Source organism: Zootoca vivipara, chromosome 8, assembly GCF_965207765.1.
Source record: "Zootoca vivipara chromosome 8, rZooViv2.hap1.1, whole genome shotgun sequence".
NCBI classification, from domain to species: Eukaryota; Metazoa; Chordata; class Lepidosauria; order Squamata; family Lacertidae; genus Zootoca; species Zootoca vivipara.
In genome coordinates, this window is record NC_142591.1 from 85,531,036 (window position 1) to 85,556,608 (window position 25,573).

At 48.6% G+C, this 25,573-nt stretch overlaps 1 protein-coding gene across 1 annotated transcript in view; it reads left to right on the top strand.

The window, feature by feature from the left end:
- ZC3H3 (zinc finger CCCH-type containing 3) overlaps positions 1–25,573 on the top strand; it is a 245,607-nt gene that overhangs the window by 159,149 nt on the left and 60,885 nt on the right. The window contains 4 exon segments of the mRNA XM_035124913.3: positions 13,758–13,848; positions 15,778–15,936; positions 16,566–16,635; positions 25,041–25,172. Of these exon segments, the coding sequence (XP_034980804.3) occupies positions 13,758–13,848; positions 15,778–15,936; positions 16,566–16,635; positions 25,041–25,172 (452 nt within the window).

Below are 25,573 nucleotides of genomic sequence, written 5' to 3' on the forward strand. Positions count from 1 at the left end.
CAGAGCCATCCTGGCTAGTGACCATCAATAGTCCTCTTCTCTATGAATTTGTTCATTTAGGTTAATGTCCATCATTGCCTCCTGTGGCAGGGAGTTCCATAGTTTAACTATGGGCTGCGTGAAGAAGGACTTTCTTTTATCTGTCCTGAATCTTTTAGCATTCAGATTCATTGGATGTCTGTAAGTTCTAGTGTTCTGAGAAAACTTTTCTGTAGCCACTTTCTCCATGCCATACATAATTCTACAAACTCCTATCATTTCGCCTTTTCTCTAAGCTAAGAAGTCCCGAATGCTGCAACCTTTCTTCGTAGGGGAGTGTCTCCACCCCCTTGATCATTTTGGTTGCCCCACTGGTGTTTCTGGGGTTATGCCAACACTATTAATTTCTGTAGCCCTGATCTCTCCCAGATCCTAAGTAAGTGAGACCAGATGAATGGCTCAGTGATTTGGGTCTTACAGTTCTCAACTTCAGCCTTGGGTCTACAGTACCCGTAATATGTCATATGTTGCCACAGGACCTGAGGAGGTCTCTCAGTGCTCCCAGGAATCCACATCCTATGTGAGTGATCAGCCACTAAGACCCTCCTGTCCCCAGCTCTCCTTTCTGCTGAATATATAGGAAAATGGGAGGGAAGCAGTTATGGTTGGAAGCCGCCACCACCACCACCCCTTCCGGGACCTCATTCTCAGTTCCTGGAGGTCATTCCCTTCCCCTCTTTGAAACTGCAACATTTGTGGATATTGCTAGATGGCAGCCCCAAATGCCTGCGAAGAAGAAGAAGAAGAAGAAGAAGAAGAAGAAGAAGAAGAAGAAGAAGAAGAAGAAGAAGAAGAAGAAGAAGAAGAAGAAGAAGAAGAAGAATAGAAGAGTTGGAAAACAGCTAGCAATGGGTAGGGCCAAAGAGCCAGGGCTGAGACGCCCCTTACTGTAGCCATGAACTCACCAGCTAGTTTTAGATAAGTCACTCTCTTCCACAGCTCTCCCCACCAACATCTGCAATAATAATATTGACCTACCCTACAAGGTTAGGGACCCAGGTGGCGCTGTGGGTTAAACCACTGAGCCTAGGGCTTGCTGATCAGAAGGTCAGCGGTTCGAATCCCTGTGACGGGGTGAGCTCCTGTTGCTTGGTCCCAGCTCCTGCCAACCTAGCAGTTCGAAAGCACATCAAAATGCAAGTAGATAAATAGGAACCGCTACAGCGGGAAGGTAAACGGCGTTTCCATTTGCTGCTCTGGTTTGCCAGAAGCGGCTTTGTCATGCTGGCCACATGACCTGGAAGCTATACGCCGGCTCCCTCGGCCAATAATGCGAGATGAGCGCGCAACCCCAGAGTTGGTCACGACTGGGCCTAATGGTCAGGGGTCCCTTTACCTTTACCTTTACCCTTCAAGGTTGTTGTGAGGATTGTAACAAAAAGTCTACAGTGAGATTTGCACCCCCCTTAAAAAAAGGTGTGTAAGTTATAAGAAGGGACCCAGGTGGCGCTGTGGTTAAACCACTGAGCCTAGGGCTTGCTGATCAGAAGGTCGGTGGTTCGAATCCCTGTGACGGGGTGAGCTCCCGTTGCTTGGTCCCAGCTCCTGCCAACCTAGCAGTTCGAAAGCACGTCAAAATGCAAGTAGATAAATAGGAACCGCTACAGCGGGAAGGTCAACGGCGTTTCCATGTGCTGCTCTGGTTTGCCAGAAGCGGCTTTGTCATGCTGGCCACATGACCTGGAAGCTATACGCAGGCTCCCTCGGCCAATAATGCGAGATGAGCGCGCAACCCCTGAGTCGGTCACGACTGGACCTAATGGTCAGGGGTCCCTTTACCCTTTAAGTTATAAGAAAGAGGTGAGGTGACTGTGCTGTCTGGCCACCCTGCAGCCACCCTACACCTTTGCAACGCTGGTTCCCTCCAAATGTTCTGGACTACAACTTCTGCCAGCTCCTACCAGCATGAACGTGCTCCCATTGGCTCTAGCATCATATGGCTGTGCTGTCCGGGGCTAATAGGAGTCACAATGCAAAACTACTGGAGAACACCAGGTTGGCAAAGGCTCCTCACCCAGATTACTGAATTTTTTGCACCTTTGACAACTTTCTTTGCAGTCCCTTCGCAGCTGGGATGTGTGCGTTGCAGTGCATGCCCTGTAGCTCTGAGATCACATTCAAACTTCCTTGTGAAATACCTTTCAGGGGAGAGCAAAAAATCATGTTTAAAACCAACGGTTTACAGTATATGTGAGAGTTGTAGAATGGCGGTGCATCCCCCTGCAGATGTTTTCTGCTGAGGTTGGCCTCTGTGCGTGCGGAGTGTCGGCCCCAGAAGAGGTTTGGTCCAATTAATGTGAATTGTGCTGAGCAGGCTCCATGCTGACCTGTGCAGACTGCTGAGCCATGGCTGGCAGGGCACCAGCTGATGGCTGGCGGGCAAGAGTGGCGAGGGCTTCCTTCGTGGTCACCGGACTCCTAAGGCGGGGCTGGTCGGTGGTATTCTGCAAGTCTCCTGCTCCTGGGACCATCCACAATGCACAGCTCAATCACTTTAAAGTGTGTGCAGGGCGAACCGGCTGTGTACAGAAATGGATTCTGATTAGGGGCTTATCTTTCTGTCCACCTGCAGAACTCGATGATAGTGAGTTGACTCCTTCAGTTGGCGCGAGAGCAAATCTTGGAAAGGCAGCTAATTTATGGAGAGAGCAAACTGGTCTGAAATGGCCTTCTGGGCAGAGAGGCTGCAGGACTTACGCTTTCCTTTAAAAGCACCAAGCACATCCTGTAGCAGCAATCCCATTTTGAGGGGCTGCTTTGCAGGTTTCAGTTTCTTACCGGTATATGGAGATGAATCCTTGAGTTACCAAACGTGGGCTATGAACTGTGTCTTCATTCCACACACACACACTCCTTGGGAGTGCTGATTTGCCTGTGCATCTGTGGCAGAAAGGTCCGCGTGTGTCATGTTTCCGCAATCTAACCCTTCCACTTACATGGAGATTAATCTCTGTGCAGGAAATTCTGATATATGAAGCAGCCACTTACTTCAGGCAGGCTCTTCTGACGTGTCAAACCCTCAGAGTAATATAATGCATTAACCAGGAGACTTTGGGTAGCTTGTTGCAGAGCCCAAGATCGCCACTGTAACCTCACTCCTTTGTAGTCAACAAGGTTATGGCCACAATCTGGGAAGCGGAGCGATTAAATTCCGCCTGCCCAACTGGGCGGTCGACTTTCTGATTTTAAATTGTTGCCCCCCGGTGCCAAGTGTCAGGCAATTTGTGGGGGAGGCCGCTGTGCCATGAAAATAAAGTTGAAACTCCTTGCCTGCTGGATGCAGTTCAGTCCCTGAAGCTGCTCTTGAAAGGAACCCCTCTGGGTTGTGGGCCTGTGGCTTCTAAAGGCGGTGGGTGAATGGGGGGTGAGGGAGCCTGTGTTGTGAGCGGGGGGGGGGGGGAGGTGAGAGAGGGCTGAATTGCACACCTGCATCCAGAATTACCCACCCGAATTTTTTACTGCAGATTTCCAGTGTGTGTTTATGTAGCGCCCAATCCTATTTTCTTGCACTTGAGCCTTTAAAAGTGGTCTTTGGAAAGTAAGAAAGCAACAGAAAATGGGTGTGTTGTTGTTGTTGTAACGGGAGCGTCCATTTAGCCTTTCCCTTCTGGCAAGGAAGGAGTACTTGAGCCGCTGGGTGAGTTAAAATAAATGAGCCCCCAGCAGCAGCTAGTGCTGATCCGCTTGGAAATGGCTGGACCTGCTTAAATGGGTAATAATTAAAGAAATAAATTTCCTCGGTGCCAGGCTCACAAATGTTTTGTTCAGCACTAAAGCCATGGGCCTCTGAAATGGAAAGTGGGGCTGAAATGGAAAGGGGAGGGGGGGAAGGCAGCGCTCGCCATAAGGCTGCCTTTGCAGATGCAAGATGCTAATGCGGCCGATTAAAGGAATTTTCATGGTTAAAAGAATACCTTTCCTAGGTGCCGAGGTCATGCATTAAACAGGTTTAGCAGAACAAATTGCGCCAAGGCGGCCGCGTGAAGCAGAGGGGAGGTGGCATCTGTGGCAGGTGCAGGAAAGGGCCGCTGCTTTTTATCAAGCAGGTGAATTAATGGAAAGGGCCTCTGGTCCAACCTGGTAAAGGGAGGCTGCTGAGCAGAGGGGCAGAGCCTGTCCACATGAAAGAGAACAGCCTTCCCCAATCTGGTGCCTTCCAGACACTTTAAACTTTGCCTTCCCATTACCCCAGCCAGGGCTTGATGGGAGTTGTAGTCCAAAACATTTGTAGGGCACCCGGTTGGGGAAGCCTGGTGTAAGACAATGCTGAGCTAGATGGTCTGACTCCATGCAAGGCAACTTCTTAGGTTCTTGCTTTGCTCTAGCTGTAATTCCCGGGCAGCCCTGAAGGACATTTGCACACATCGCAGTGCAGTGCAGAAGCAAAAGCTTCCATGACTGTGGCCAGCTCCTTGCTCTCCAAGAAGGGGCGCTGCTTCTGTGTCAAGTAAGTGTGGATAAAAAGAGCTCCGGGGTTAGTGCCCCTGTCTGTGAATCCAGCAGCAAAGCTGCATGCAGAAGCATTTCCAGGTTGCAAAGCTCCTTGTGTGTTGCCCCTATCCATGGCATCGTCATGTAGGCAGTTGCAGAAAACCTGGCTCTGTGCATCGCATCTTCCCAATGGGCACACTTTGTTCTACATGGAGTCTAATCTCTGCCTAGGGCATTTTGGAATATGAGGAAGCCCCAATAGCAAAGGGAAACAAAACAAATATCAGACAAACAAAACTTTAAAGTTGCAAAGATCTTTTTTTTTTTTAAAAAAAAAGACCATGTGTCTAATAAAAGCAGTTTTCAGTTGCAAAAGCCTGTGTGTTGCAAGAGGAGTGGCTTGTCTCCATGTGCCTTCAGGGGTTTCAGGAATTGTAAAATGATACTCTGCTCTGGGCACTTGAGCAATCCTATGACATGAAATAAAAATTAGGTGCATTTTAGAAATAATCTCTAAATTTAGAATGTGTAATCCAGACACACGGGGATGTTTCTTTACAGTTGCAAATCGTGCAGCTATGATCCCAAAGCTGCCTGCAGGGGACAAGGCGCACAAGAGAGCTGCTTCCATGTGCCACATGGAATCAGTTTGTCAATAAAAAGCTCCAGCGAACCTGAACTGGTCCCATGGAGGAGGCTTCCTGCTGCATCTCTGCATGATGTACTGCCTTGACCTCCTTTCAAGCACAAGCTGTTGTGACCTGGGATTGGGGTTTCTGACATAGCTCTGTGTGCAGCATGGTCAGATCATCTAGTCACTGATGCTGAGATGCAGCCCAATCAAACCACCCTCAAGAGAGGCTGCCTGTTGTTTCTCTGCATGGCATTCTAACCCAATTGAGAAGCTCTGGCACATTCTGACAGTATGCCAAGTTCTACTCAGAAAAAAAATAAATGGCTGAATTGCAGGAAGTTTGGGGCACCCATTTTTCAGCCCCTTACAGAGTCCCCACAATTTGCCCATTCTCAGTAGACCTACACAAACAAAGATGTTGCTTTGCACCTTTTGTCAACTTGTCTTTGATTGAGAGGCCAACTTGGTTCGAGGGTTAATGCAAAGCCGAAGTTTTCAGAAATGTTTTCAGTTCAATCCTTTTGCAGAAGGAACTGAATATTCAGAAGGACCGATCAGAGCCCTCGTCAACTTTCAGCTCCGGCAACGGGTGCTATAGTCACTAGAGGCGCATGGTGCATGGATGAGTTCATTTAGTAAACAGTGGTAATGACTCAAGTTGACACGTTCCCATTCCTTCTCGATGGTTGTGTTAAAGGATCTTGCAGCCGGGGTGCAAATGTGTTCACAGGCCTTGCCTTCACCTATGGAGATTTCTTCGAAGCTGCCGTCTAGAGACAAAAAGCGTCCTTTGTGGGGACTGGAGAAACTCTGTCTGAATGTTGGCACATGGAGAAGGAGGGTGCAAGCTGGACAGAGAATAATTGGATTCTGGATTCTGCCTGTCTTGCCCTGAAATCCCACAGAACTCTCTCTGGCCTGTGGTTGCCTCCCAGCCCTGCAACTTCAGGTCCTGCTTGAAGGTTTCTCAGAGGCTTCTGGTCAAATGCTGCAAGAACAGGATGCTGGACTAGATGGGTCCTTGGTCTGATCCAGCAGCCAGGCACTTCTTACACTTTTACGATAACCTCAAAAGCATTTACAGGTGAAACTCGGGAAATTAGAATATCGCCGAAAAGTGCATTTATTTCAGTAACACAACTTAAAAGGTGGAACCAATATATGAGATAGATGCATGACAGGCAAAGCAAGATATGTCAAGCCTTTATTTGTTGTAATTGTAATTATTTGTCGTTAGGCGGGTCAATTATAAATGGAATGTACTTAATGAAATGTAATAGCGATGTGATGTTTATTTTTGTCTATTTTTGTATTGTTTTATTACTGTGGAATTTCCAAAAGAAAGCATTTGTAAAAATTAAAAGAAAATTAAAAAATAATAAGCTGCATTATTGAAATAAATGCACTTTTTGATGATATTCTAATTTTCCGAGTTTCACCTGTACTTTAGAGTACCCTAGAAAGTTTGTTCCATTCTATACTTAGGGTTCTGCTTATGTCAACAGTCCCGCCTTTATATACTGTATATAAAAAGCCAGGAAATACATTTTAATTAAACGTGTATGCCTAAATGCTGGTGTGTGTGGATATTTTAATGCATTCCAGGATAGGATAGGGAAGCCTCTCCTAAGGGCTGTATCTGCTTCTGAGGGCCATCTTGTAAGATTGTTGTTGCTGAAACTAAAAGTACACCTAGGAAGGGCAGATCAGAGGTAGCTCTGGAGGCTGAGCAAGGCGCTCTGCACTGGCTTAGTGAGGCATCTTAAGCAGCAGGAGGAAGGTGTGTGGTTATTCCTGTCCAGTCATGTTGGATAGAGACACAGCACTTTCTTGATCCCTGAAAAATCAGCGCTAGTGGTTGCCCTGGCCTATAATAAGCATTTTTGCAACCTACCTTGCACCCGTTGGGTTTCCGGGGTTGCTGAGGATCCCAGGCTGAATGGACACCTTTCAGGTCAGCTGTCTTGGCCTCCTCCACATCTACCTGCACGTCCTTGGATCTGGTCCTGTCAAGACTCTTTTCCCAGGCCCCGACCCTGAACATAGAATAGAATCATAGAATAATAGAATCGTAGAGTTGGAAAGAGACCACAAGGGCCATCCAGTCCAACCCACTGCTGAGCAGGAAACACCATCAAAGCATTCTTGACATATGCCTGTCAAGCCTCTGCTTAAAGACCTCCAAGGAACGAGACTCCACCACACTCCTTGGTAGCAAATTCCACTGCCGAACAGCTCTTACTGTCAGGAAGTTCTTCCTAATGTTTAGGTGGAATCTTCTTTCTTGTAGTTTGAATCCATTGCTCCGTGTCCGCTTCTCTGGAGCAGCAGAAAACAACCTTTCTCCCTCCTCTATATGACATCCTTTGATATATTTGAACATGGCTGTCATATCACCCCTTAACCTTCTCTTCTCCAGGCTAAACATGCCCAGCTCCCTTTGACCATTTTGGTTGCCTTTGACCATTTTGGTTGCCCTCTTCTGGACATGTTCCAGCTTGTCAGTATCCTTCTTGAACTGTGGTGCCCAGAACTGGACACAGTACTCCAGGTGAGGTCTGACCAGAGCAGAATACAGTGGTACTATTACTTCCCTTGATCTAGATGCTATACTCCTATTGATGCAGCCCACTCATGCCCTGCATAGCCAACAAGGGCTCTGGATGTGAACGGTGCGTCAAGGAAATTTCCCTATTTTAAGGACACCCAGCCTGCACCGCAGCGCCTTGCCTCGAAAGACTCCCACTACAGCCCACGAAAAGGGTGCCGTGCTGCGCCTTGATGCATTGCCATTGGCGTCCCGCTCTGGCAGGCTCTCGGCATCCTCTGGCGAGTGCGTCGCAAAGCGCTTGTTGCTGCGAGAACCTCTGCGTCCCTCCAGAGGGAGAGGGAACTGTCGTGTTCATTAAATGCATGATTATGGCGATGATTAATAGCAGATCTTCTTCAAGCCTAACTACTTTCCCTCTTCAGTCCTTGGAACGAATTCACAGAGCTGTGTGTGTGTGTGTGTGTGTGTGTGTGTGTGTGTGTGTGGCCATTCAGGCATTTTGTTCCCTTCCAGCCAAGTCCGCTTAGCCGAGCCTGACCTGCCCCCCCCCCCGCCCTGCGTGGTGTGTTTCAGTTCTCTGAGGACAAGAAGGGGTTGGGGTTTTTTTTTTTTTTTTGCATAATGGGCTTGTTTTTTAAGATATTTGTTGGCCATTATTGCCTTCACAGCCACTGGGTGTCAGAGACACTGTAGTTTTCCAGCTCCAACATGCTCCTTTTGACCCTTGCCCCCGCTGGGTCACCATGCTTCATTGCAACACAAATAAAGCTCATCAGGCAACGGATACCTGGGGCACGTGAGTGGCAGTGCCTTTGCTTAGCATCCTGTACAAGATGCAAATAGTTTTCTTGCAGGTGGGGAGAGCCGGGGGCGCATCTTGCAGCCGTGGCGAAAGAGAGCCTGTCTGTGGTGTGGGCGATTGAGGGGCCTTTTTCTTTTGCCCTTTGAAAACAAACAAACTGTGCCGTGCCTTGCAAGAATAATAAAAATACAATAAGAGCAGCAGAATGCAAAACCCAAGAACAGTAAAAGCCAGTCATACGGCAATTCAAAAACAAGAGATTAGAAATGTTGGCTAAATGTTGCTTTACAGTTAGGGAAAAATAATTCTGGATGGAGCTCCAGGGGTAGGCAGGCATGTGATAAGGATAAAACAATGCACATTTTGTTCATAAGTAAGAATATCTGGAAGAACAGGGATTATTAATTAGATATACTACTTGTTTTCAACACTAGCAGATTTTTGGTTCTGCTTCTCTTTTCTACTTTAGTTTCTGATTCCTTTGAGAACAGGGACCCTTCTCTGTGGGCTGCTGTAACCTGTTCTGATCTGAGCAGGACGTTTTCTTGAATTCATAGAACCGTAAAATTGTGGACTGGGAAGGGATCCCAAGAGTCATCCAGCCCAACCCCTTGCAATGCAGGAATCACAGCTACTTCAGCAGGTCAGATTTAGCAAACCCAGTACACTAGCGGCAGCCAGTGCAAGGACTACTGCTAGCACAATGGGGCTACTCCCCTCCCCTGGTGCTGCCTCCTTATCTGCTCTGGAGGGTGAAAAGAAACCCCCAAGACATTGGAGGAGGAGAGGGGAGATAATTCAGTTTGCTAATACGGTTGTGTAGGCATGGCGTTGAATTTCACCCAACGTCCTAGGCATGGCAGCTTTTGTATTTTTATTTTAAAGCGAGTTTCTAGCCCTTTGGAAGGCAAATGTAGGTTCCAATGTGTGTGGATTTCTTGTGATCAGTGTTACATAATACTTCCCCCTGCAATTGGCGGCAGAAGACTAAAATAGGTAAAGGAAGATGTGTGCCAGTTTGCAGGATTTTGAAGGTTGCAGAATTCCATTTCTTTGGGGGCAGAAGATGGAATGATGCAGCGGTAGCCAGAGTGATGCCATCTGGATGTTTTGGATTACAAACCCCCATCATCTCAAACTATAAGCCATGCTGGTTGTGGCTCATGAAGGTGTCAGTACACAACACCTGGAGGGACCCACGTTGCATATCCCCGGATTAATGTTGCACTTGGCTTTTGCCCTGCCGCTTGACCTTGACCTATCCGAAAGGGCACAGGTGGGGAAGAGGCCCTCCAAGTCCTTCTAGGACTCCAATTGGGAAGACTGGCTCCCAGGGTAGCCTGTGCTTCTGGCTGCAGCTCTCCACCCATCCCAGAACTCTGTGCTCTGTCCAAGGTCCTGAAGACTCTGCCTTGCCTCAACTGGGCTCTGCTCTTGCTGCCTTTACCTTGGACGTGATTTTGCCATGTTTGCTATGACTTGACCTCTCCACGCACAACACTGCCTTGTTTGCCGTTATGTCACCATGCCAGTGTTGCAGCCCATTTCCCCCGTGAGCGAAGAGCCTGCGCAGAAATGCCCACGGCAAAGTTCAACAGCAGACCGTCTTGCTGAGGCTGGAATGGTGGTGTCTGGGGATGGGGTGGATTGAAAGGGTTGGTAAGCATGTGAGCCACGCTGTTTTATTATTTATTTATTTATTTATTTATTTATTTATTTATTATATTGTATATGTTATTAGCAACAATTGTTCCCATAGGCTTTGGGGAACTGGGTGCCATGCTCTTTTTATTGTAATTATTTGTATGATTTTAATAGATTTTTTAGTGTGGAACCTGCCATGGATGCTTTAGTTGAGACTCCTGCATTGCAGGTGGTTGGACTAGATGACCCACGGGGTCCCTTCCAGCTCTACAATTCTATGATTCTACCTCTTGGACCCGAGCACCTACTTAATATTGTAATCACACACTGATAAAAGGCCTTGGATGCAGCCCCCACTGAAAGGAACATGGTTCCTGGAAGTGCCTCAGAGGACCGTGGGCCAAACCCCTTTCCGTTTTGGTGGGGCTTGCTCCCTGGGAGCAGCTGTCATAATTTTATTTATTTATTAAGTTCCTGCGGCCCCAAGGCAGGTCCACAGCAGGCAAGAGGGCTCCTTAAACAGTTTGAACGCAGCTTTGCGAACACTTCCAGCAGAGATAAATAAATTAGGCCGTTTTTATAAAATGAAAGCCCAGCTATGAAGCTGTTTGGCTTCCAGCTATTGATCTATTGGTTTCTATTTCATTAGTTAAAAATTCTAGCCATTCATTTCTCTAAGCCAGACAGGAGGGAGGGAATAACTTTAGTTCTCTTTCTTTTTTTCTTGCTCAAGATGCAGTAGCTGGAAAGGCATCTGCGCTTATCTGCTGGAACAGAGTTTCCCAGACTCCAGCTCATGACAGGTTTTCTTCACTTTGCTTGGGATGGGGGGACAGGGGTCTGGAGGGCTGCTGTGAATCATGGCGTTTCATGGCTTCAGACCAGGCTTCTTCAACCTCAGCCCTCCAGATGTTTGTGGCCTACAACTCCCATGATCCCTAGCTACCAGGACCAGTGGTCAGGGATGATGGGAACTGTAGTCTCAAAACATCTGGAGGGCTGAGGTTGAAGAAGCCTGGCTTCAGACTCTGCTTCAGTATGAGGAGAAGAAGAGGACCATGCTCCCAGGTCCTCATGACTTACCTACTTAGGAGGAGGGAGTTTGGAGATGGGGAGTCCCCATCTCAAGACCACCTGTCCTGTCAGCACCCCCCCCCGACATGAATCTAGTCTGCAGATCCAGGATGAGGCTAAGTTTTGCTCATGTAGAAGCCTCTGCTCTGGGAGAAGGGTTGTCACTCCTCCTTCTGAGGTCCTTTACCTGATGTGAAGCAACCCCTCACCTGTTTTCTCCAGAGGGAAGATATGGATAGACGTGATACTTGAATGCTTTGCCTTGCACTTTCAAAGGTGGGTGGAGAGTTTTAGTCAGGAAAACTGTGCATGGGAGTGGGAAAGGTTAAACCAGGCACCCCCAAACTGCGGCCCTCCAGATGTTTTGGCCTACAACTCCCATGATCCCTAGCTAGCAGGACCAGTGGTCAGGGAAGATGGGAATTGTAGTCCAAAACATCTGGAGGACCGAAGTTTGGGGATGCCTGGGTTAAACTACCCTTCCCCAAAACCCCAGGCCACAACTCTGTAGTCTGCAGAGGTTTGCAGCATCTTGTTTGCAGTGGCCCTTCTAGTCCTGCTGTTTCCCCCAGGGAGGCAGTTCACACACCAACACGTGAGGCATATGCATGTTGGGATGTCACCCAATGGGCAGCCATGCATGCTGGAGCCTGCAGAGAGCGGGCAGAGGAGCCTGGATCAAGCTTGAAACAGAAGAGGGTGTGGAAATCTGACATGCATTTATTTGCCGAATTAGAGTGTGGCTCCTCCTCATTCCCCCCCCAAAGTGACAGTGTCTCAGACTGCAAAGCCCCCTCTGCTCTTGAGGGTCTGCTTGGAACTTTTTTGCATCTTTTCCCAGCTTCCCATCTTATCTTTTGCTTTAGCGCTTCTTCCCAAAGCAGGCAAGTTTATGAGCGCTTTTTAACAACCGGAAAGTAGCACTTGTAAAAGATCACTGGCTGATCTTGCCAAAATCCTCATGGTGAGAAAACCTTGTGATGGTGATGGGGAGAAAATGCTTTGCCACATCCCAGAAGAAGATGCACACAAGGCAACAGAGCTCAGTCCAGTCCATAGCAAAGGGTCCCATCTTGCGAGGGGCCATCCAGATGTTTTGCAGTGACTGCCTGTCTTGGGGGGGGGGAGAGAAGAGGAGTTTGCCCCATGGCTGGGCTTGGTTGATGCCTCTGATCGGCAGCAATGCTCCGGGAATGCGACTGCGCCAGCAATTTTATTTGCACATGGAACAGATGGGCCTGTGCCGTCACCAGCGGGCTGCGTGACAGCCCGGGTGAAGAGAGTGCTCATTGACACGCTATCAAATTCCACTCACTCACTCGGGAACACACTCTGGTTGGCAGGTGAACGACGGAATGACGCTCTTCCCCACCTGCCACGCTCAGGCACACGTCTCGGCTGATGGTACAGGGCAGAACAATGCAGGAGGAACTCCCCATCATGCCTTGGGGGAGGGAGCCGCGATGTAAAGAAGCAACAGTGGCGTGAAACTCTCTTCTGGAAACGAGGCCTTTCAGTTCAGCTCCCAGCTTTCTCAGAGCATGCCTTCTCATAGACCCAAATTTTCTGTATGTTGAAGATCCCATGCGCCATCTCCCTAAAACCTTGGATTAGACCAAGTCATGGAGGAGAGGGTTGTTGGGGGCCACTAGCCATGACGGCCACACTCAGCCGACACGGGGAGGCAGCATTGCTTCTGAATGCCAGTTGATGGCAACCGCAGGAGGGGAGAGGGCTATTGTGCTCAAATCCTGCTTTTCCACAGGCCTCTGGTTAGCCTCCGTGAGAATGGGATGGTTGGGGCAGAGCAGAGCCTTTGTCCAGTTCTCTGTTAACGTCACCCAGGTTGGTGACCCTCGCTGCCTCCTCTTCCATTGGTTAACTCTGTGCAGCATGAAAAAGTCCTTCCCTTTCTCTGTCCTGCATCTTCCCACGCCCAGCTTCATCGGATGTCCAAGGGTTCTTGCTTTATGAGAGAGGGAAGAAAACTTTTCTCCACCCGCTCTCTCCATGCCATGAATAATTTCATAAACTTCTGTCACATTGCCTCTCACTTGCCTTTTCTCTAAACAGAAAAGTCCCAAACGCTGCGACCTTTCTTCATAGTGGGTTTTCTCCATCCCCTGGATCATTTGGGTTGCCCTGTTCTCCGCAGCATCCTTTGTCCCTGCCAACCCTCAAGGCAGTTTGCTGGAGGCAGGAGACAAAGGCCTTGAGTAAAGAAATGTAAATAAAATACAAAATAAGCTCTCTTAGTTTCTCAGCTGTTGCCATACAGGTGGGTCCTTACCAAATGTTGTGACATGGGAATGGCACATCGCTGGCAAGCCTGTGCCTTTCTGCAACGCTGCCTGAGTCCCTGGCCTTATTTTTTCTGATCCCCAGCCAGACACCTGGCAGTCTCCTGCTGCTGACAAGGTGGCGGCAACACCTCAGCCCACCCAAGATGTGCTTATTTACCGTGCCGGAACTTTGTACGGTGCCGCCCTGCCTGCGAATCAATAGAAGATCAAGCTCCTTTTGCAACTTTCATATCTGCACGAGTGCTAGTTAGCATCTCATTTGTTTCTCCTTCTCTCCAGGAACAGTGAGGCTGGATTCTGCCCACGGCTCCCCTGGCTATTCCCCATCCAGTTATCTGAGCAGGCCGACCACCAGCCGCTACATCGCAAGGTCTGTATTCCCTCCCTCGAGAGAAGAGACACTAGTCCCCAAAATGTGAAGAGAGCAGGTGTCCTGTTAATCCTGGAAGCCCTGGAACCTCTCTGGCCATTTTGCTAAGACCCCGAAACTCTTCTATGCCCTCTCAAAAGGCTGTAGTCCAGGCATGTCAAACCTGCGGCCCTCCAGATGTTTTGGCCTACAACTCCCATGATCCCTAGCTAGCAGGACCAGTGGTTGGGGAAGATGGGAATTGTAGTCCAAAACATCTGGAGGGCCGCAGGTTTGACATGCCTGCTGTAGTCTGACTGAGTGACAATGAGACTGAGAGACATGATGGACTGTTACAATGTCCCTTCTTTCTCTTCTCCATCCCACTCCCAAGGGCTGGATTGGCGGAGGGCGTTTTGCCAATTATTTAGGTGGGGTGGGGGGCAAAAAGCAGTGGAAATGGATGGAGAGAGAGAAAGCTGCAGGCCTGGTTTACTTTTAGGCATGTATTGTGTGTTGAAAAGCTCTCTTGCTTCCTTGCCTGGGGAGATGGCAGATGAGGTGGCAGTTAGTGATGTCCTAAGGCAGGGATCGTGAAGCTGAGGACAGATCCTGAAGCTGAGGCTCCAATACTTTGGCCACCTCATGAGAAGAGAAGACTCCCTGGAAAAGACGCTGATGTTGGGAAAGATTGAGGGCACTAGGAGAAGGGGACGACAGAGGACGAGATGGTGGGACAGTATTCTCGAAGCTACGAACATGAGTTTGACCAAACTGCGGGAGGCAGTGCAAGACAGGAGTGCCTGGCGTGCTATGGTCCATGGGGTCACGAAGAGTCGGACACGACTAAACGACTAAACAACAACAAGGCAGGGATGTGCAACAGGTCGATTACGATCTACTGGTAGATCCCCATGAGGTTTTGGTAGATCACAGTCGATCTCTGGCTCCCTTTCCTTACTGTCAGTAAAACTGACTCCTGTCCCGCCCCCTTGCCCCGCCCTCCATTGTTGTATGATCTCTGAAAAGGAAGACGATGGCGGAGATTCCTCTGTGCTGCTGTTTTGATCCATAGCGATCTTTTTGTGAGTGACTTTACCTCTTTGTCGCTTGCCTTTACCCCTCCCCAAAAAAACCACAGAACCCCCCTCAAAAAAACCCATTTTTTTTTAAATGGGCCTTTTCTCCTCTCTAAAAGAAGCTCAACAACTTTGAGCTGAACCCCCCCAAAACGGGCGTAGACAACTGTCATTTTAAAATTCTGAACGTAGATCGCAGTCCCTTGAGAGTTGGCCACTCCTGTCCCAAGGCAAGAGCATCCTTTGCAGTACCTGCCAAATGCTACTGGACTGTCGCTGCCATCATTCCTGACCGTTCCTGAAAAGCTAATGCTCAAAGTCCGTTTACAGAGAGGGGTAGCTAGAAAAGACACTTCTTATCTGGTCTGGTTTGACTTCAGTAAACATCTCCTGTATTTTTATCTTGTGAACCACCCAGATATTTTCAGGTGAAAGGGCAGCATGTAAATGTATTTATTTAATTAATAACCCGCTTTGAGGGTTTTAGCATTTAATGTATAAATTACAAACAGGGGAAGAGAGGCTCCCTAGTGTACCAGCAAAGTGTAGGCTAGTTTATGGAACTTTTAACAGTGAGAAGATTTGACAGCAGAGATCAGGGGCCAGTACTTTGGGAGCTCTGCTCTGCACATTGTGGAAGAAAAGAGGGCAGAACAATCCTACTAAATCCTTATTATTATTATTAGTTTAAATCTTAGTTATTTATTACTTAATTTTGCTGTAATTCTGATGAGTTCCCTCATGCATTTGTCAGTTACAATTTGTCTTTTACACAAAATTAATAAATGTAGTTTTAAGAATGGTCATGCCTGCCGCTTGGCCCTGCTGGCCGGGGCTGAAGTGAGCTGCTTGTCTCTCTCCTTCCCTTCAGCCGAGCCGTCCAGCGCAGCTTGGCCATCATCCGCCAGGCCAAGCAGAAGAAGGAGAAGAAGAAGGAATACTGCATGTACTACAACCGCTTTGGCAAATGCAACCGCGGCGAGAGGTGCCCCTACATCCATGACCCGGAAAAGGTTGCCGTCTGCACGCGGTAAATGATCTTCCTTTCTAGAAGCGCCAGGAAGGGACAGTGCTGTTGTGCACAAACATAGTGGATTAACCAAGTTAATGAGGCGAAAAGGGGCACGTCTCCATTTGCGTCCAGCGTGCATCAGATACACATGTATAATCCACACATTGGTCACAGCTGTCTGCGATTGCAAGCGCCACCCTAAGCGAACATGTCAGTAAATTAAAACTGGCCTAAGTTGTCCGTGGGAATTTTGCAGAAATCGACAGAGCCTGTCCCATCTTTGGACAGGCCTTTCCAAAGAAATATCTGCGCTCGACCTTTGCCTCGTGCTGGTGGAAGCTGAAATTGCTTTGGGTGAGGTTTGCGCAACATCAGTGGAAGCCATGCACAAGGGCTTCCACTCGCGCAGTGGGGCTCCCCGCTCCTCCTGCTGTGCACCCCCTGAAATCGGCTGGGGAGGGGGTCAGGAGAACCGCCAAAACAGCACACAGGGTTTGGAGAGCGAGGATTGTTCCGCACGGCAAGCAGAAATATATTTGCAACGGTTGAATTCCACCATTCCCCCCCCCTGCCGAAATTTTCCAGTTGTCATCTGCTTCCCTCCAAAGCTCCTCAGACCTCCCTCTTCTCCCCCATCTTCTCAACAGGTTTCTCCGTGGCACATGCAAGAAGACCGATGGGAGCTGCCCCTTTTCGCACAAGGTTTCGAAAGACAAGGTTGGTTTGGCTCTTAGTCACAGACTGGTGCCGAGGGAGGAGGCCACAGAGGGGAGGTGTTTCAAACAACCTATTCATTTGGAGTTGGCTTGGAAAAGCCGTTCAGGATCGCCATAGGGGCTGCTTCCCATACTGAGAGCAAAGCGGGTCTCTTAGGCTGCTTTGATAGCTCAGTTGGCTAGTGGGGGGTGCTGATGATGGCAAGGCTGCAGGTTCTATCCCTGGATGGGGCATCTGCATATTCCTGCATTGCAGGGGGCTGGACTTGCATTGCAGGGGGCTCAGGGTCTCTTCCAACTCTACGATTCTGTGATTCTATGATGCATCAGTTGTTGTTGTTGTTTAGTCATTTAGTCGTGTCCGACTCTTCGTGACCCCACGGACCATAGCACGCCAGGCACTCCTGTCTTGCACTGCCTCCCGCAGTTTGGTCAAACTCATGTTCATAGCTTCGAGAACACTGTCCAACCATCTTGTCCTCTGTCGTCCCCTTCTCCTAGTGCCCTCAATCTTTCCCAACATCAGGGTCTTTTCCAAGGATTCTTCTCTTCTCATGAGGTGGCCAAAGTATTGGAGCCTCAGCTTCACGATCTGTCCTTCCAGGGAGCACTCAGGGCTGATTTCCTTAAGAATGGATAGGTTTGATCTTCTTGCAGTCCATGGGACTCTCAAGAGTCTCCTCCAGCACCATCATCAGTATTGTAGCACATTAAGCAGGTCAGGGCAACTTGGGCTGTCGTCTTCTGCATCTGGGGCGCCCTCAGGCACAGGTGGAAGAGTATCCTCAGGGCAGGCCATCACTGTCAAGCACATGCTTGCAACATACGGCACTGTGCTGATTGCCACGGCAACCGGCTGGGTGGCACCTGGCGGCAGGTTTTGGCTTCTGGCAAGCAGGGCAGAAGCAGAGGGTCCCATTTCTGAAGATCACGGCACCTGCATTTGATGAGGGATGGATTGATTGAGTTTCCTTAGATGCCACTGTTCCGCGATGCACCATCCCCATATCAGCTTACAGAGAACATTCCAAACCTCAGAATAATAATAATAATAATAATAATAATAATAATAATAATAATAATAATAATAATAATTTTTTATTTATACCCCGCCCATCTGGCTGGGTTTCCCCAGCCACTCCGGGCAGCTTCCAACAGAAAAATAAAACACAGTAATCTATTAAACATTAAAAGCCTCCCTGAACAGGGCTGCCTTCAGATGTCTTCTAAAAGTCTGGTAGTTGTTTTCCTCTTTGACATCTGTTGGGAGGGCGTTCCACAGGGCGGGTACCACTACCGAGAAGGCCCTCTGCCTGGTTCCCTGCAACTTGGCTTCTCGCAATGAGGGAACCGCCAGAAGCCCTCGGTGCTGGACCTCAGTGTCCGGGCAGAATGATGGAGGTGGAGACGCTCCTTCAGGTATACTGGACCGAGGCCATTTAGGGCTTTAAAGGTCAGCACCAACACTTTGAATTGTGCTCGGAAACGTACTGGGAGCCAATGTAGATCTTTCAAGAATACAAATATGCAAGAGCATGCCAGTAAATTAAAAAATGAGAATAATCAGCAGTTTAACAAACAGAATAAAATTCAACATTACAAAAACACAAACAAAACAGTTAAGGTTTAAGTGCATAAATAAAAAGCAAAATGAGTAAAAACGAAAATAAAGTTTCTGGTCTTCCATCTCTCCAAGGAGCCTGGCTTACATACAGTTCAGAGGGGAGGGGTCCTCCTCTCACCAGGCTAGCTGACATGCAGCTGGCTGCCATATCTTTACTCCAAAGGAGGCTGGCAGCAGCAAAAGGGAAAAGTTTGGGAGGACAGAGATGGTCAGCCTCTTCCCCAGCCTCCTGGAAGTACCAACTCCTGGTACAGGTCTCATTGTCCCGCCCAGAATTCTGGATAGGACATTTCCATCATCACTCTAGAGCGTGACCCATATTGGAAGAGAGGGGGCTTCTTTTTCATATGTGCAGATTTATTTATTTAGATCAGAGGTTCCCAAAGTGGGTGGAGGGCAGGGGTTGCAAAGAGGCAAGGGAGCGGCAGGGGGGGTGCTGGAGGTGTAAATTATTACTTTGGTAAATGACCATGAGGCTTTGAAAAATGGGTAATGCTGGATCAAGCTCACTGATATTGTTGACATAATTAAACTAAATAGTTTTAATTTGATTTTGAATAAATGTGCCATTCATTGTTACTGTTTTGAATTTCATTGTGTTATTACCTTCCATAGAGGGTCGTGCAAACTGCTATTCTGAATAATGCTCGTTATAGAGTAGGGGGCACTGGGGATGGGATGATGGAACCAATGGGGGCAGTAGCCCCCCAAAGTTTGGGAACGACTGTTTTAGTAGATTTATAACCAGCTTGATCAAAAAACTCTCCAATCAAGGGAGAAACAGAATTTTGGATAAAACACAGCTCAAATTCACAGTCCAATTAAGAACAAATATATATGAAGGCATTGTTGTTAAACACACACACACACATACACAGAGAACCATCACCATTACAAACAAAGATAAAATCAATACAGCTTTTAAAAGCGATAGAGGTAGCTAAATTATATGTCTGGGTAGGCTGGCTGAAACAAAAAAAAAGTTTTCAGCTGGCCCCAGTCAGGCCATTAGCTATGACTTCATGCTCTCTGCCTCCCTCCCTCCCTGACGCCTCCTAGATGGTATCAGGTGCAACACTTCAGCTTCCTGAGAACTTCCATTTTCACTAACAGAAGATAAGCAGGTTTCTGGCCCTTATTACTTTGAAGAGATGCTTAAAGCTGTGTGAGCAAAACCTGCTTAAATCTCGGAATCCGGAGAGGTAGCTAAATATGCTTTTTTGATTGGGGGGGACTGCAAAGCACCCATCTCTCCCCCCCGCTCGTGACTAGCAAACCCAGATTAAATAATGCGAAACGCTGAAAAATATTTGCACAATAAATGCCGCAAAGTCGAGGCGTAATTTACCTAGGTTCTGGAATTGCACGGAATGCAGATTGTCTGGGGCAGAATTTTGTTCTCTTCATTTTTTGTGAGCACAGAGGAACCCATCCCTGTGCTGTGCTGAATGGGAAACTAAAAGCACCCAGCCCCCCCCCCACTTGTGGATCAACGTGTGGTTTCCCCAAAGCAAGTCCATGTTAGTGAGGTGCGTTGGGGGAGAGGAGTGGACTTCTTACTTTCTATTTTGAGTTGGGGAGTTTCTAGGCTGCAGCCTCCCCTTCCTTTGCTGAGCTCAAGAGTCCTTTTCGCCATGATTTATAGCCCAGGGGTAGCCGGCTGCCCGGAGCAAGTGGTGACTTCGGCACCTGCTCTCGTAGCTTCCTGTTAACCTGGCGATTACCAGGAAAGGTGATGTTAGCCTCATTTATCAAAGCACAACCCAAAGAGAGTGGCTGGTGAGTTAATCCTTACCGCAAAAGCAAGCCGTTTTCTGCTGTGCTCAGGCTTCGCTGCAAATGGCCTGGCTGGAGTCCACTGGCTCCAAATGAGCCCTTTCTTTTAAAGGCAGCTTTCTTGTTCTGTGTCTTGAGTTTAGTACAGGGACAGATTTTTGTTTTGGGTCTGGATACACGATTGCCCTACCTCCTGGCTGCTGCCAAGAGCAAATGCGCTTGGCTCCGACTGGGAATGGAGAAGTTGAGAAGTCCCTCTGTTGTCTGTCCCTTTCTTTCGGAAACCCTCAGGGGGAAGCAGGGGGACCAGGCAGTGTGCAAGCCAAACGGAAGGGAACACATGCCATGGAATGACGTGGTTATTGGTTTCTTACTTGCCCTGCTCCTTAAGGCCCTCGGGTGGGATTTCTGAGCAACCAGCAACAGACGGTTTATTTTAAAGTTGTGCTCTGCCTAGCCAGGGCCGGCACTGCCTTGAGACAGAGGGAGGTGGCAGGTGTTGGAGGTGGTGTTGGGACAGTGGACAGAGTAGGGCTGTCGTGCATCCAGGATTCCCTGGGATTCATCCATCGGAAATAGCGTCCGGCCAGAGTTTCTAAAAAGCGGCAAAATATGGCAACCCTAGGATAGAGCTACGTGCTGTATGCCCCCTAAGCTAGCCTGTTGCCCTCAGAGGCAGCCAAGGACACTGGCTCCATTGCCAGTGTTAGAGTTGGTTTTGACAGCCAGTTTGGGAGGGTTTTGTACATGGAATGGAGCTGGGGAATGGCATCTTGTCCATTGCCTCAGGCAGCAAAATGCCTTGGACTGGCCCTGCAGCTACTTCCCACCAAGTTGCCTGCTTGGAATGGAGACAGAGGCAGGCCCAGACCTTTCCAGACGTGGTTGACTTTCAAAAACGCTGCTTGGGCCTCCGATTCCTCTGCAGGTTGTGTGAGCAAACACAGTTTAGAGGTTTGTCTTTGAGGCCGGGGGGGGGATACATTTGTGTAGCATGCCCTTAGGCCCTCCTTCGTCAAACTGATGCCCTCCAGATGCTGTTGGACTACAGCTCCCATCAGCCTCAGCCAGCTCTCCTCGGGGGTCAAGCGCCATTTGTATTTGGGGCACCACTTTGGAGCAACCCTTGTGCAAGCTGATGCCCTCCAAAGGTTGTAGGACTACTACTCCCATCAGCCTCTAGCTAGCACACTGTGGGAGTTGTAGTCCGACAACATCTTGAAGGCTGCCTTTGATAGATAGGCCTGGCGTGCTTAACTAGTCCTTAACTAAATCAAAAAGGAAATCTGCAAATGTTTACGTTCAATTTTAATTGTTTTTTTCAAAAAGGGCAAAGCAAGAAGAGAAGGGATTATTATCTCTGGCTGCCTTAGAAGCCCAGCAAAAGAGAGGAGTCTTGATAGGTTTCCTGAGAATATGGTACGAAAAGAGTTGGAGCATCGAACAGCTTTCCTCATTTGGAGGGTGGGACATAGTGGAGAAGTGGCCCAGCCCTCCTGGGCAGAGCTGCTTGTGGCCCCCAGTTTGCTGCCCACCATCCCTGGGGCTGCCAGCCCCCTACCACTCCCCATGTGCCAGCGCGGCTGAGTTTGCGGATGCAAGAGGTTAGCATGAGGCTAAGACTTGGGCTGGAGCAGGCTGCTGTTGCAACAGCTTTTCCCCTTGAGGGACTTGACAAGAATCAGCATTTTTCTCCCTAATAGAGCTTCAAAACTCTGTTGTGAGCAATTTGGAAATTCACGTCGAGTTTCGGGTTCATTAGCCGCCGGCTCCGGGAAGGCAGGCGCGCGTCTTCGGGGCTTCCTAATATGGCCGCAGCGCCTTGCATTAATGTTATTGTTATTTGCGCGGACATCGCGGGGTGCAAACAAGGTTAATTGAAACGAGAACGGCGCTTCCTCTTGGTAATGGCTCAGCCTTGACAGCTGGGAGGAGTTGAGTTTTGCATAAGAGCTGGCTTTATTATCCCTTTTTATTAGAGCTAATTTGATCTCTATATCAAAACCTACATTAAGGGAATCGTTTACAGTCACGCCACCGCCGACAGGAGAAGGCAGCCCCAGAGCCCTGTCCTTTATTTTAATGTCTGCAGTTAAAAGACAATTAAAAATAAACTCTTTGCTTTTAAAGCCCTCTTTGTTTTTCCTTCTTGCGTGGCTTTTAGCCTTCCATTTTGCTGTCCTCTTTCTCTCCCCTCCCTCCTCCTCCTTCTCACTCTAGTGAACTAATTCAGTTAAAGCCCTAATACGTCCTTCGGGGGAAAGTTCCCTCCCCCATGCACCGCGTCGCCTGCGCTTATTGCACATCTGTAAATACTGGCCGGAGGATCCTTGAACCCGTAGGACTTAAGGCCATGGCACTTGGCAGAAGGGTTGGCTCTGTTCATTGGGCAATAAGCTGATTTGCGAGCCAAGCACCCAGAACGAGCACTTCACAAGCCATGTGGTGACTGGGCCTTGGAAGGCACACTCAGGAGCAAGATGCTTTTAAGCAGTATTCTTATTTAAAGTTATCCTCTGCAGAGTCACGCTGGAGCAGCCCTCTGGTGCCCTCCACCTGTTTTGGACTGCAACTCCCATCTGCCCCAGCTAGCACGGCCATAGTGGCTGGGGCTGATGGGAGTTGTAGTCCAAAACAGCTGGAGGATGCCACAGGTGCTCTAGTCATACTGGCTCCAGCATGGTCATTTCTGACCAGAGTTCGTGGAGATGCCAGCGACTGACCCAGGCATCCTTTAAGAACATAAGAATGTAAGAAGAGGCTGTTGGATCAGGCCAAATGGCCCGCCTTGTCCAACACCCTCTTCTCACAGTGGCCAAGCAGATGCCTGTGGGAAACCCGCAAGCAGGATCCGAGCACAAGAGCAACCCTCTCCCCTCCTGCAGTTTCCAGCAACTGGGCTTCAGAAGCATCGCTGCCTTCAAGTGTGGAGGCAGAGCAGAGCCATCCTGGCTAGTAGCCACCCATAGTTCCCTCCTCATCCATGAATTTGTCCAATCTTCTTTTAAAGCCATCTAAGTTGGTGGCCATCACTGCCTCCTGTGGGAGGGAGTTCCACAGTTTAACTCTGCACTGCGCTGCTTTTCCCTGTCCTGAATCTTCCAACATTCAGCTTCCTTGGCTGAGCAGCAGTCCTAGTGTTTCCATCCCTGCAAAGGCAGCGCTTGGCCATCCTGGGCTGCAGCCCTTCTTCTCCGCCTCCAGTAGCCGCTGAAGGTGGAGGAGTAGGATTGTCACAGCAGGCCAGTAATTCGTTTTTAATTACCCAGCAGCTGGCAGAAGGTAAAGTTTTGTGCTTTGTGGCAGCAGTGCTCAAGGCGGTCCCACATCTGTCTCTGCGCACAGATTGGTTTTGCATTGCTTTTTCACATCACCCGCACCTGTGAACAACGGTAGCAGGAGCAGTGAGTCCTGTGGAGATCTGCCCACCCACTGGAGGAAACAACGGACAGAATCTGGCTTCAAGACGCAAAGGGCATTTCTCTCAAAGATGACAAAAATGGGAATCAAAGTACCCTTTGGCCCGTCGCCAGTCGCGTCTGGTGAGAGTTGGATGTCTTATCATGACACTTAGCCTTTGGAACTCCCTCCCCCTTGAATATTATGGTAGACAGGTGCTGCGTTAGACTGTGCTCTTGCTGTCCGAAGGTCCTTCCTGATGTTTAGTCGAAATCACCTCTCTTGTCATTTGAATCCATCGGTTTGGGTTCTCGGCTCTGGAGCAGGAGAAAATAATAATAATAATAATAATAATAATAATAATAATAATAATAATAATAATATATTATTTATACCCCGCCCATCTGGCCGGGTTCCCCCAGCCACTCTGGGCGGCTTCCAACAAAACATTAAAATGCAGAAATCCATCAAACATTAAAAGCTTCCCTAAACAGGGCTGCCTTAAGATGCCTTCTAAAGGTCTGGTAATTGTTATTCTCTTTGACCTCTAGTGGGAGGGCATTCCACAGGGTGGGCGCCACTACCGAGAAGGCCCTCTGCCTGGTTCCCTGTAACTTGGCTTCTCGTAGCGAGGGAACCGCCAGAAGGCCCTCGGCGCTAGATCTCAGTGTCCGGGCAGAACGATGGGGGAGGAGACGCTCCTTCAGGTATACTGGACCGAGGCCGTTTAGGGCTTTAAAGGTGAGCCCCAACACTTTGAATTGTGCTCGGAAACATACTGGGAGCCAATGTAGGTCTTTCAGGACCGGTGTTATGTGGTCTCGGCGGCCACTCCCAGTCACCAGTCTAGCTGCCGCATTCTGGATTAATTGCAGTTTCCGGGTCACCTTCAAAGGTAGCCCCACGTAAAAAAAACTTGCTCCATCTTCCATGGGTCAGCTCTTCACGTATTTGAAGATGCCTACCCTATCACTTCTCAGTCTCCTCTTTCCCAGGCTAAGCATACCCAGCTCCTTCAACCGTTCTTCATCAGGCTTGGTTTCCAGACCCTTGATCATCCTAGTTGCCCTCTTCTGCACATCTTCCAGCTTGTCAACATCCTTCTTAAATTGTGGCACCCAGAACTGGACACAGGATTCCAGGTGGGATCTGACCAAGGCAGAATAGAGTGGTATTATGACCTCCCTTGATCTGGACACTGGACTTATGTTCAACTTATGGTGCCTACTGACTTTCTTTGTTTCTGGTGTTAGAGTTCTAACAGTTGGTGGGTTTTTTTTTGTATGGAGTTACTTAGAGATTGTTGTAATTAAGCACTGTATAAGTTATCAGATGCATAATATGTGCACCACAGGGAAGCAGCTATGAAGGCGACTAAGTTGGGTGGTGCACCTGCAAAATGGGAATATTTGTGGCCCGCTTCGGAGGGTTGTTGTGAGCGTAAGTGATGCATGTGTAAACCACGCCAGAATCAAACCTGGTATTGGAGGGATGGGGACTGTAGCCTTCATTTTATAGCAGGGATGGTTTTCCGTCAGACTTGGGGGGTTGGAACTGGCACTAAAATCATTGGAGATTAATCTTCCCTCCTGACTTTGTCCTTTCAGATGCCTGTGTGCTCTTATTTCCTGAAAGGGATCTGCAACAACAGTGACTGTCCCTACAGCCATGTCTACGTGTCCCGGAAAGCGGAAGTGTGCTCAGACTTCCTCAAAGGCTACTGTCCCTTGGGAGAGAAGGTAAGGTGGGGCAAGGGCTTAGACAAGTATCTCATTGGGATGAGAATCCAGATCTCTCTCTCTCTCTCTCTCTCTCTCTCTCTCTCTCTCTCTCTCTCTCTCTCTCTCTCTCTCTCTCTGAATTGTTGTTTGGTCTCATGACATGGTCCATACTCACAGAAAATCCAGTGCCTGCAGTGGAGAAGGGTGTCTCCTTTTCATTTTTTAAATGTTCTCCTACCCCCTCTTTCCTCCTTTTTGGGCTTCAGTACCACTGGTGAGTAGCAACTACCCCTAGGTGGAGAGATACTGGGCAGAAACGTTTCTATCTTCAAATCCACGCGACACATGCAGCTGGCATCACAGAATGTGATTCGCACTGTGTGTGTGTGTTTATGTGTGTGTGCATCTTTGGAAAAGTA